The sequence below is a fragment of the Salmo trutta genome, unplaced genomic scaffold (genome assembly GCF_901001165.1).
Source record: "Salmo trutta unplaced genomic scaffold, fSalTru1.1, whole genome shotgun sequence".
NCBI classification, from domain to species: domain Eukaryota; kingdom Metazoa; phylum Chordata; class Actinopteri; order Salmoniformes; family Salmonidae; genus Salmo; species Salmo trutta.
The window spans coordinates 4,822,485-4,835,813 of NW_021822911.1; the positions used below are offsets into that span (position 1 = coordinate 4,822,485).

At 43.5% G+C, this 13,329-nt stretch overlaps 1 protein-coding gene across 1 annotated transcript; it reads left to right on the forward strand.

The window, feature by feature from the left end:
* The first annotated feature begins 4,811 nt into the window (after nt 1-4,811).
* Nucleotides 4,812-6,319, forward strand: LOC115186588 (putative nuclease HARBI1). The gene is made up of 4 exons (XM_029746176.1): nt 4,812-5,244; nt 5,314-5,429; nt 5,526-5,637; nt 5,732-6,319. Exons 1-4 carry the CDS (start codon nt 4,812-4,814, stop codon nt 6,100-6,102), a joined length of 1,032 nt encoding a protein of 343 aa, XP_029602036.1. The 3' UTR covers nt 6,103-6,319.
* Nucleotides 6,320-13,329: the final 7,010 nt, after the last annotated feature.

Genomic DNA, 13,329 nt, shown 5'->3' on the forward strand with positions numbered 1-13,329 from the left:
AAAATTTCAAAAACACTAGACACACACACACACACACACATACACACACACTGGACACACACACAGTCAACATATAACGTTGTCCAAGTGGTGGTAAGAATGTTTGTCTTAACTAGCCTGATAAGTCAAACATGTCTGATATGAACATTGACATAAACTCTCCACATACTTGAGTTTCTCCAGTCTGCAGTATGGATCCTCCAGTCCAGCAGAGAGCAGTCTGACTCCTGAGTCTCCTGGGTGATTGTAGCTCAGGTCCAGCTCTCTCAGGTGTGAGGGGTTTGACCTCAGAGATGAGACCAGAGAAGCACAGCCTTCCTCTGTGACTAGACAGCCTGACAGCCTGCAAAGAGTCAAATCATATTAAAATCACACTGCTATTCTTTGGTGGTGAAAATAGTGGCAGTGTATTATTTCTAAATTTTAAGATTGATCAGTGTCCTGAAACATGCCATATCTATTCATAAATGAAAGTATCATTATTAGAAATGACAAAATTATCAAAGTATTGCTTGTAGGGAGAAAAATGTATAGTACAAATATTTGAGTAGACTGACCAGACCAGTTTAAAAAGCAGTATCAGTCAAAAGACAGACAGTGAGGTATCAGATTTAGATTGTATTGAGTATACAGTCCACACCATATCTATTTTGACAGTGAAGATAACATTTTAAATGTGTCTCTATACTCCAACATTTTGGATTTCAGAACCAATGTTTCATATGAGGTGACAGTATATAATGTCACCTTTTATTTGAGGATATTTTCATACATATCTGTTTCACCATTTAGAAATGAAAACACTTATTTGTATCTAGCCCCCTATTTAAAGAAGTCATAAGTATTCTGACCAATTCATTTATAGTGTATTAAAGTAGTCAAAAGATTAGTGTTTGGTTGTAAACTAGTTGGTTGCATTTGCAGTTTGTTTTGGTTGTGTTTTGCCCAGTAATAAAATGGTGGATGATGACTGGATAATTTTCTGTCTAAGTGAGTAGATAACATGTTTCTAAACACTACTAAATGAATCCTGATGATAACATGATTAATACAAATCATGAATGAATCATGAATAATAATGAGTGAGAAAGTTACAGAGGCTACAACAAAACATGCTAACCTCTTACCATTACCAATAACAGAGGCTACAACAAAACATGCTAACCTCTCATCATTACCAATAACAGAGGCTACAACAAAACATGCTAACCTCTCACCATTACCAATAACAGAGGCTACAACAAAACATGCTAACCTCTCACCATTACCAATAACAGAGGCTACAACAAAACATGCTAACCTCTCACCGTTACCAATAACAGATGATACAACAAAACATGCTAACCTCTCACCATTACCAATAACAGAGGCTACAACAAAACATGCTAACCTCTCACCGTTACCAATAACAGAGGATACAACAAAACATGCTAACCTCTCACCATTACCAGTAACAGAGGATACAACAAAACATGCTAACCTCTCACCATTACCAATAACAGAGGCTACAACAAAACATGCTAACCTCTCACCATTACCAATAACAGAGGCTACAACAAAACATGCTAACCTCTCACCATTACCAATAAAAGAGGATACAACAAAACATGCTAATCTCTCACCATTAACCTCAAATAAAAGGTGACATTCTGTACTGTCACCTAATAAGAAACATTATATCTGAAATAAAAAATGCTGGAGCATAGCACCACATTTAAAACTGTAAGCTTCACAGTCCAAACACATGTGGTGTGGACTATGTGTGTCTGGTAAACACATGTGGATCTGGTGAACAGTTATCACTTGTGGACCAACTACAGGAATACTGACCTCAGAGTCTCCAGTTTACAGAGGGGATTCCCCAGTCCAGCAGAGAGCAGCTCCACTCCTGAATCCTCCAGGTCATTGTTACTCAGGTCCAGCTCTCTCAGGTGTGAGGGGTTTGACCACAGAGCTGAGACCAGAGAAGCACAGCCTTTCTCTTTGACTAGACAGCCTGACAGCCTGCAAAGAGTCAAATCCTATTAAAATCACACTGCTATTCTTTGGTGGTGAAGATAGTGGCAGTGTATTTTTTCAACATATTCAGATACATCAGTGTCCTGGAACCTGCCATACCTATTCATATATTGATGTTTCATTGTTATAAATGATCATAATATTACTTGTAGATATAAAAATGTATAGACAAATATTTGAGTAGACTGACCAGACCAGTTTAAAAAGCAGTATCAGTCAAAAGACAGACAGTGAGGTATCAGATTTAGATTGTATTGAGTATACAGTCCACACCATATCTATTTTGACAGTGTCACGCCCTGTCCAGGTGAACTCGGGTATTTTGGGTCAGTGTGTGTCATGTTGGGTATTTTTCCTTGGTTTGTTGTCTATGTTAGCGTTATAGCCTTGTGTTAGATCTATGTGGGGGATTTCTATGTTGGGTTCTGTCGATTCCCAATCAGAGACAGCTGTCGCTAATTGTCTCTGATTGGGATCACATTTAAGTTGCTGTTTTCCCCACGCTGTTTGTGGGGTGTTCTCTTTGTCCGAGCAGTTAACGTATCGGCATCTTTTCTTGTTTTGGTGTACGTGTTTATTCCAGTGTGTTGAATAAACATGTGTTCGCTCCCAGCTGCGCTTTGGTCCGCTTCCTCATATCCTGACGCCGAACGTTACAGACAGTGAAGCTAACATTTTAAATGTGGCTCTAAACTCCAACATTTTGGATTTCAGACAGAATGTTTTATATGAGGTGACAGTATATAATGTCACCTTTTATTTGAGGATATTTTAATACATATCTGTTTCACCATTTAGAGTAATAAAAGCAATTTATGTATCTAGTCCCCCTATTTGAAGAAGTCATAAGTATTCTGACTAATTAACCTATAGTGTATTAAAGTTGTCAAAACTTGAGTATTTGGTCCCATATTCTTTGAACACAATTACTACATCAAGCCTGTCACGTTCTGGGGCCTGTTGCACAAAAGTAGAATTAAGACATCCGGGATAAATGACTCAGCTGAGCTCAATGAAGCCAAAACATGTGCGTCCAGGCTTAATTGGTTGCACAAAGACCAAGCCAGGATGAGCAGACACGGATTCATTAAGCCAGGTGAAACCAATCCTGGATAGGTGCGCGCTCACGGCTCACTCAAATAGACCCCGCCACAGATCACAGATTAACTGATTTACCATGGCAACTAGAGCCGCGTACTTTTCCCCGTCGGAAGCACAAATCCTCATGGAGGCATACGAGGAGGTAAAAGATATAATTAAGAAGAAAGGCAACACCGCCACAGTGATAAAGCAAAGAGAAAAAGCGTGGCAAAGTATTGCAGACCGCCTGAATGCGTAAGTAGTGCACAATTACACAGTCACCGCTCCGCTGAAACATCACAATTACAATTCAAATATTTAATTCACATCTCCAAAAATGCAGTTGTACTGTAATTATGAAACGGTTAAATTTTTAATTGAAATGCACTGCAGATATGAGTGAAATTGTGTAAAGTAACTCCATCACACTGTATAAAGCTATGATAGATTTTTTGATATTTTTACTGAAAACAAGACAAAAATACCAAGTAATTTTTTGCAGTGTGACTCCATTAAATGTGTGTGTGTGTGTGTGGTGTGTGTGTGTGTGTGTGTGTGTGTGTGTGTGTGTAGATTAAACATGAACGGGCCAAAACGGACATGGCAGCAGGTCAAAATCAAATACAAGAACATTCTGCAGAATGGTATGGTCCCTGACTAATATTTAACAAAGCACAAGCATATATTGTACCCAGAAGGTGCCTGCTCACACATTGTCTGTACTGTTTTAGCAGTGAAAAAGAATACCCACAGACAAGGCACGGGTGGTGGGTCACCAAAGGCTGACCTTACCCTAGCAGAGGACATGGCCTTGGAGCTAAATAAAGGCAGGCCCGTCTTAGAGGGGATCCCTGGGGGGAAAGAGACGAGCATAGGTTCCTCCCAAGATGCCACCCGCTTCATTCAAGGTATGTCCTTCCATCTCTACATGGGATACAACCACATTCATATTGAATCAATTTGGACTGTCTGACTTTGGTTTACCTATTGCCTTGCAGTGTCTGGCAGCACTGTGTTCCTGTTAGAGCCACCAGCACAAGCACCAGACGATGCTGATCCAGTGAGTACTCCATCAAAGGCATACTGTAGGCCTGGCATGTCTTGTCTACTAGCTTCAATATGAATCCGATTAAATGTGATAGGGTGAAGGCCCCAGTGCAGCAGCAACAGCACATGATGGAGACGATGATGAGGAGGAGACCATCTCTCTGGATTCCAGAAGGCATGAGGTATCATGTTAAGACTGTGAAAGTACTATTTACTCTACAATGGTGAGGAGTCCTCATCAAAATCAAAAAATCTAATTTCTTTTACAGGACCCAGATGCTATACAGTGGGAAAACCAGCCTGGCAACATAGTGCGCATTAATAAAAGGACACCACATCCTGCCAAATTCCAGCTGCGCTAATTGTATTGTGTTCACAGAGCTCACAAGCTATCAGAAAGTTGTATGGCAACCACCTCCGGCGCCAAATAGAACTGGCAGACAGACATTCAGTACAAGAAGAAAAAGATGGAAAATCTTGCACTGGAGTCCGAAATAAAAAAGAGGACAATTAGGAAACTGGACCTTGAAATAAAAAAACTTGAGAGCAGTACAACCAAGTCATCGTTATAAGGCATCGCCCTCTTTTGCCCACCCCCCCAGCACCAGGTGTGGCCACTAGCCTATATGAAGGCCCAAAATTGTGTGTTCCTTTCTGCTCTGACAATGGCATGCCCATTCGTGCGAGATGTGGTGGATGAAGAAGCACTTGTGCTGAGGAGAGCCTTCAGGCGAGAAAGGGTCTTCAGGGACCGGTTGGACCCACTGGCCTTCCCTGATGACCATCTATATGAAAGATACAGGTTTTCTGCAGATGGCATCAGGTATCTATGCAGACTACTGGGTCCCAGGATTAAGCACCGCACTGCACGGAGCCATGCACTGAGTGTGGAGCAAATGGTTTGTGTGGCCTTGCGCTTTTTTTCTAGTGGAGCCTTCCTGTACTCAGTGGGGGATGCAGAACAGCTGAACAAGGCCACAATTTGCCGCACAATAAGGAGTGTGTGTCTGGCTATCAAAGCATTAGCAGATGTCTTCATCTCCTTCCCTGGCCACAGAAGACTCTGTGACATCAAAGAGGAGTTCTATAGGATTGCAGGTAAGAGGATCTACAAATTACAGGACAACTGTTAACACATAGTAGGATACTCATTACTTTGTGTGACAGGTTTCCCCAATGTCATTGGTGCAGTGGACTGCATACACATAAGGATAAAAGCCCCCTCCGGTGCCCATGAGGCCGATTTTGTGAATAGGAAATCCTTTCACAGCATTAATGTTCAGGTGAACATAACTTTTTGATATTGTCCATTGACGAACACTCTGCATTGCCAGTGATGTGCATTGATTGGTGTAATATTCCTCATCTTATGATTTCAGATGGTCTGCAATGCTGACTGTGTGATCAGCAATGTTGTGGCAAAATGGCCTGGCTCAGTCCATGACTCCAGAATCTTTCGGGCCTCTGAAATCTATCAGTGCCTATCACAAGGTAAGCCACACAACCCCTATTTATAACCATCATGGCTGTGTCAAGAATATCACTGTGTTTATGAGGTAGTAATGATGAGATTTTGTGTTGACAGGTGAATTCTCTGGTGTGTTGCTGGGAGACAGGGGGTATGGCTGCCAGCCTTTTCTCCTGACACCTTTCACAGACCCCCAGGAAGCACAGCAGGCCTACAACCATGCCCATGCCAGGACCAGGGCCAGAGTTGAAATGACCTTTGGCCTCCTGAAGGCACGCTTTCACTGCCTTCACAAATTAAGGGTCAGCCCTGTTAGGGCATGTGATATTACTGTGGCTTGTGCTGTCCTCCACAATGTGGCCTGCCTGAGGAAGGAGAGGGCCCCCAGAGTGCCACCAGCCATGGACTGGGACAATCCGGCAATCTTCCCTGATGACGACAGTGGTCGGCTGCTGAGGGACCAATATGTGTTGAATTATTTTAGTTAGTATGTGTGCTTTCAATTTTGGTTAAATATGTCCTGCGGTGGCAGAGGAATTGGGGGTTTTTTGGGTTCGTTTTTTTACGAATTTGGCCTCTTATGATGTTTGTGCGGTATACTGTGTGTAATACAAGGCTGCAGGGAGGCTACTGCATCCATTCATTTGTCTGTTCAGTTGATGTGTATGGATTTGTCCTGCATTTATTTTAGTGTGCAGACATGCAGGGTGTGTTATATACAGACCTTTGAATGTGTATGTATCATTTTGTATAATATGCTTGGATTCTGTGCTTTCCATCTTGTAGTCACTGTGACTTCAGTTTCGAAAGGAGCTGATGGTTTACCTGCTTTGTTTTGTCCTTATTCAATAAAGGAACATAATGTTACACATTGTGTTTTTATATTCATATGGAATGTGTATTTGTTTATATGACAGAGTACTAGGGCCACACTGAAGAAAAAGGATAAAGTCATAAATTTATGAGGCTGGTTCTTTCTGCAGAAAAGCTACATATTGTTTTTACAGTTTTGATACTTATGACAATGTGATACTTAATATTCTGGCACATCAGCATGTCTTTGTTTATGAAACCATACTGAAGTACAATTTCACGAAATGCCCCACATCTGTCATTTTAACAACTGTCCTCCTTTAAAACAACCGGTTACAATATTATTACTTGTGTTTTTTTCCCCTCTGTGGCTCTGTGGCCCTAATATTCTATCATTTTATATATAGCCTTATAGTCTATGGGAAACTGTAAATTATCTAATGATAGCAACATAATCTAAAAATTATTTTTTATCCAAAATCATTGAAATTAATGATCACAAACGTTTAAATAATGACAGTGGGTCTAGTTATATGTGATAACAATGTATAGTGAGCAGTGAAATAACTATTGGTTTCCATTTGTGGTGACTGCTGACTGACATTAGGGATGAGATTAAATAGATCCTGGAATTTAGCCTGGTCTGGAGCAGGCTAGCTCCACAGAATAAATCTCCATGGTAATTTATACCATAACATATCCTCCTGCCCCCTATCCATCTTTAGTGCAACCGGATTACGGATCAATTGAGCCAGGATCACCAAGATATCCTGGCTTAATCCCTTATCCTAGTTTTGTGCAACAGGCCCCAGTCTGTCAAAGCATAGTGCTTTACACAGAACAATCACCCACAAATCACAAACACAAAAACACCCTTATATATGAGACTCTCAATCAAAGGCAGATAGACAACACCTGCCTTCAACTGAGAGTCCCAATCCCAATTAACCAACATAGAAACACACTCACCAGACTAGACATAGAAATACATAAACAGACTATAAACCAAAACCCCGGAAATACTAAATCAAACACCCTTAATCAAACACACCACCCTGAACCACATAAAACAAATACCCTGTCACGCCCTGACCAAACTACAAAACAATTAACCTTATATACTGGCCAGGACGTGACAGTACCCCCCCCTTAAAGGTGCTACCCCAGAAGCACCTTAACAAAAAAAAAAAATACCCCCAAACAATACCCAAAAGAAAAATTCCCCCTTACTAAAGGGAGGGAAGGGAGGGTGGCTGCCGTCAACGACGGCACTGTGCTACACCCCCCCCTCCCCAACCCACCTATATTGGAGGCGGCTCAGGTTCTGGCCGTTCCAGGCAGTCTGGGCAGTCTGGCAGTTCGGGGCAGTCTGGTGGCTCGGGGCAGTCTGGGCAGTCTGTCAGCTCGGGGCAGTCTGGGCAGTCTGTCAGCTCGGGGCAGTCTGGGCAGTCTGTCAGCTCGGGGCAGTCTGGGCAGTCTGTCAGCTCGGGGCAGTCTGGGCAGTCTGTCAGCTCGGGGCAGTCTGGGCAGTCTGGCCACTCCGGCAGGTCAGGGCAGTCTGGCCACTCCGGCAGGTCAGGGCAGTCTGGCCACTCCGGCAGGTCAGGGCAGTCTGGCCACTCCGGCAGTTCAGCGCAGTCTGGCCACTCCGGCAGTTCAGCGCAGTCTGGCCACTCCGGCAGTTCAGCGCAGTCTGGCCACTCCGGCAGTTCAGCGCAGTCTGGCCACTCCGGCAGTTCAGCGCAGTCTGGCCACTCCGGCAGTTCAGCGCAGTCTGGCCACTCCGGCAGTTCAGCGCAGTCTGACCACTCCGGCGACTGTTGACTGACGGGCAGCTCCGATGACTGTTGACTGACGGGCAGCTCCGACGACTGTTGACTGACGGGCAGCTCCGACGACTGTTGACTGACGGGCAGCTCCGACGACTGTTGACTGACGGGCAGCTCCGACGACTGTTGACTGACGGGTAGCTCCGACGACTGTTGACTGACGGGCAGCTCCGACGACTGTTGACTGACGGGCAGCTCCGACGACTGTTGACTGACGGGCAGCTCCGACGACTGTTGACTGACGGGTAGCTCCGACGACTGTTGACTGACGAGGCTGGGTTTACGCACTTGCCGTTTAGTGCGGGGAGCGGGAACAGGACGAGTCGGACTGGGTGGACGCACTTCCGGGTCCGCACGAGAGACAGGAGCTGGAAACCCAGGGCTATGGAGGCGCACAGCCGGTCTAGATCTTACCTCCTGCACAACCCGCCTTGGCTCGATGGAACTAGTAGCCCTGCACGAGCGGAGTGCTCGTACAGGGCAGACTGGGCTGTGCAGGGGCTTGATGGTAGCCGTGCGTAGAGCGGGAGTTGGGTAGCCTGGTCCTCGGAGGCGTACCGGCGACCAGATGCGCTGCGCAGGCATCCTCCTACCAGGCTGGATGCCCGCTCTAGCACGGCACCTGCGAGGGGCTGGAATAACTCGCACCGGACTGTGCGTGCGTATGGGTGAGATATTGCGCTTCTCAGCGAAACATGGCGCTCCCCACCTCATACGCTCCTCCATATAACCACGGGTAGCTGGCTTCCGGCTCTTCCTTCGCCTAGCCAAACTACCCGTGTGCCCCCCCCCAAAATTTTCTTGGGGGTGCCTCTCGTGCATCTCCTTCAGCGCGTCCACTCTGGCCTCGTACCAACGCCTCTCTGCCTTGGCTGCTTCTATTTCCCACTGCGGGCGGCGATACTCCCCAGCCTGATGCCAAGGTCCGGCCCCGTCCAGAACTTCCTCCCAAGTCCACTTCTCCCGCCAGTCCAACTCGAATGCCGTCTGCTCCTTCCTCTGCTGCTTGGTCCTTTGGTGGTGGGTGATTCTGTCACGGTTGTCTTCGTCCTCTGACGATATAACGAAATCGTCATCGGAAAATGTGGACCAATACGCAGCAGGTTCGTGAATGCTCATCTTGATTTTTATTCACTACAAAAATGAACATACAAAAATAACAAAATACGAAAATGAACAACTAACAGTCTGTCAAAGCATAGTGCTTTACACAGAACAATCACCCACAAATCACAAACACACCCTTATATATGAGACTCTCAATCAAAGGCAGATAGACAACACCTGCCTTCAACTGAGAGTCCCAATCCCAATTAACCAACATAGAAACACACTCACCAGACTAGACATAGAAATACATAAACAGACTATAAACCAAAACCCCGGAAATACTAAATCAAACACCCTTAATCAAACACACCACCCTGAACCACATAAAACAAATACCCTCTGTCACGCCCTGACCAAACTACAAAACAATTAACCTTATATACTGGCCAGGACGTGACATTAAAATATTAGTTTTTCATTATTTTCCTTTGTGTCTTGTCTGCAACTTTTTTTTGTTTTATGCTGCTTTCTTGGCCGAAAAATGGATTAATAAAACACAAAACACAAAGTGGTAAAAGTAAAATCACTTACAATACAGGATGGTAGATTTCAGAACCATATTTATTAGGTTATTGGATAAGAATTAGTGATGCATTGATGTGTTTACCACTTTAATGTTACAGCTGGTAAAGGTGAGGTAATTATGACTTTAAAATGCTGGTTAGCCTGTTGATATCATCAAGGTAACATATTTAGTTATTATGATAGACTATAGTTTTTTCTCTGGATTGAAAGAGCCAACTGCAAAGTAACTAGAAACTAATGTTGACACGTAGGTAGGCCTAAACATTGTGGAGTTTTTAGTGGAATAGAAATATGAAGTAGCATTAAATACTAAGCATAAATACTAAGAACAACAACAAGAATGAAACATGAGTAAATGTACATACAGTATAGTCATCATTTATAAATTATACACAAATAATAATACATAAAAATCACTTACAGGATTAAAATTCAGAAAATAAATGAATATAATATTTGATATTTATGATTAGGACTGGCGTTGATTAAAAAAATAAACTATGAAACAAGAAAATATTAATGTAGAATATTTCTAAAGCTTGATTTTGGAAAGCACTTAGTTGTATGAGTGTGTTAAAGTGAAAACAGAGTCAAATTTCTCGCATAAGCACATTTGTTTAATAGTTTTTTTATGATTCTGACAGGACATGGCATGAATGACAAGCGCGTCACCCGGGCCATTTCTCTGTGCAAGAGAATTGTAAGCTGTTTTTTGTACAGCTGGAAGAAAAGGAGACATCTTGCTGAAGTCCAGATTCAGCTGGGTCTGCCAAGTCACCAACTCATAACCGAGTCTGCCACACGCTGCGGATCAAGGCAGCAGATGATAGAGAGAGTCCTGGAGCAGGAAGGAGCACTGGCCAAAGTCCTGTCTAATGACAAAAAGACCAGGCACCTTGTCCCTACCTGGCAGGACTTAGAGGTCCTAGAAGCAGTCCAAAAGGTCCTGAAACCTCTCCAGGACTTTACCGATGCTTTGTCAGGTGAGGAGTACGTCACTCTATCATATGTAAAACCTGTGCTGCACCTTTTTAACGACAGTCTCCTGGCATGTGAAGAGGGTGATAGCGAGCTTTGCAAATCGATCAAGACCAGCATTGTTGAGTACCTCAACCGCAAGTATTCTGACCCAGCCACTACTGACCTATTGGAGATGGCTTCATTTGTGGATCCACGCTTCAGGGCCACCTATATCCCAAGTGAAAAAGTTGATGCATTGAAGCACAGAGCTGGAGGTGGAGACGCTACTGGCTGATCAGAGCAGCTGTCAACCGCCTCACCTACGTGTGCCAACTGTGCCTGAGCCTGCAGATGGAGAAGCAGCAGTGGCACCAAAAGCTAAGACACTGACAAGCTTCTTCAAGCAGCGCACAGCCACCACCACTGCGCCACCAACCAAGAGGGAGGCTATTGAAAATGAACTGTCAAGTTACTTGCAGTCAGCAAGTGTGGAGAGTGATACTGATCCCCTCAAGCGGTGGAAGGATCATGAAGTTGTCTTTCCAGCTCTGAGCCACCTGGCAAAAAAAGTATCTCTTGGTACCAGCTACCAGTTCACCCTCCGAAAGGGTTTTCAGCTGCAGTGGCAATATCGTGACCTGGCACAGAGCATCTCTGAAGCCGGATGCCGTTGACAGGCTGGTGTTTCTCACACAAAATCTTTAAACGAAGGAGGACACGCTTGTCTTCTAATGTCTACCTCAAGACAGCATTACTGTTTATCAAAGTAAAAAAAGAGGGGGAAATGTTTATTGAGTTGATAGTCTGTGTCTTGAGAGAAGATAAGGTCAGGGACTCCTGACTGACTCTCTGTCATGTTGAAATAGGTTCTCCTGTCTTACTTTCTGTCATGTTGAGATTGGTTTCCCTGTCTTACTTTCTGTCATGTTGAGATTGGTTAGTTCTTCTTGAGAGAACTAACCCAAAATTAGTCCAACTAACCCAAAATTAGTCGAAAGGCTAAATAGCTCAGTCTTATCACTCAATATGAGTCAAAATCTGTCACTTCCAGGACTGCTCATTTTGTCAAAAATGAAAAAAAGAAAAAAATAACAACTCACAGCTGTGTTAACCTGTCTGGGCAGGGGGCAGTATTGAGAATTTTGGAAAAAATATGTTCCCATTTTTAACTGCCTCCAACACCAACTCAGAAGCTAGAATATGCATATTATTGTTCAGGTTTGGATAGAAAACACTCTGAATTTTCTAAAACTGTTTGAATGGTGTCTGTGAGTATAACAGAACTCCTATGGCAGGCAAAAACCTGACAAGGTTTTAATCAGCAGGAAGTACCCTGTCTGACAAGGAGTCGTGCGTCTTACATCTTTTTATTGAAAAGTAAGGATCTTAGCTGTAACGTGACAATTCCCAGGGCTCCGATAGGCTCTCAGAGCCCGGGAAATAACTGAAGGTTTACGAGGGAGTCTCAGGCTGAAACACATTATCACCTTTTGTAAGTGTCGACTCAGAGGACCTTTGAATGAGGCGCGTGCACGAGTCGCTTCTGAGGAGAAATTTTATTCGGCTGTTTAGGCTCAATGCATACTCCCGGTCGGAATATTATCACTTATCTACGAGATAACTGGCATAAAAATTGGTTTTAAACAGCGGTTGACATGCTTCGAAGTACGGTAATGGAATATTTAGACATTTTTGACACGCCAATGCGCCATGCGCGGGACCGTGAAGAAGCATTCTGATAGTGTCTAGAACTCACGAACAAAACGTCGCTGTTTGGATATAACGATGGATTATTTGGGACCAAACCAACATTTGTTATTGAAGTAGAAGTCCTGGCAGTGTATTCTGATGAAGAACAAGCAAGGTAAGAACATTTTTCTTATAGGAAATGTGATTTTGGTGGAGGCTGACCTGGGTGGGTATCTAAATAGCTAGCCCTGTAATGCCGGGCTATGTACTTAGATTATTGCAAAATGTGCTTCATCCGAAAAGCTATTTTAAAATCGGACATATCGAGTGCATAGAGGAGTAATGTATCTATAATTCTTAAAATAATTGTTATGCTTTTTGTGAACGTTTATCGTGAGTAATTTAGCAAACTGTCAGTAAATTCCCCGGAAGTTTGCGGGGGTTATGCTTTTTCTGAACGTCACATGCTAATGCAAAAAGCTGTTTTTTGATATAAATATGAACTTGATTGAACAGACATGCATGTATTGTATAACACAATGTCCTAGGTGTGTCATCTGATGAAGATCATCAAAGGTTAGTGCTGCATTTAGCTGTGGTTTGGGTTTATGTGACATGATATGCTAGCTTGAAAAATGGGTGTCTGATTTTTTCTGGCTGGGCACTCTGCTGACATAATCTAATGTTTTGCTTTCGTTGTAAAGCCTTTTTGAAATCGGACAGTGGGGTTAGATTAACGAGATTCTTGTCTTTAAATAGCTGTAAAATAGTCATATGTTTGAGAAATTG

What these genes read in the sequence shown, in the direction of transcription:
- LOC115186588 (XM_029746176.1), top strand. Translation starts at nt 4,812, where the DNA reads ATGGCATGCCCATTCGTGCGAGATGTGGTGGATGAAGAAGCACTTGTG. An exon ending in GGAGTTCTATAGGATTGCAG is followed by an intron (nt 5,245 to 5,313) that starts GTAAGAGGATCT and finishes TTTGTGTGACAG; the next exon opens with GTTTCCCCAATGTCATTGGT. An exon ending in TTCACAGCATTAATGTTCAG is followed by an intron (nt 5,430 to 5,525) that starts GTGAACATAACT and finishes TTATGATTTCAG; the next exon opens with ATGGTCTGCAATGCTGACTG.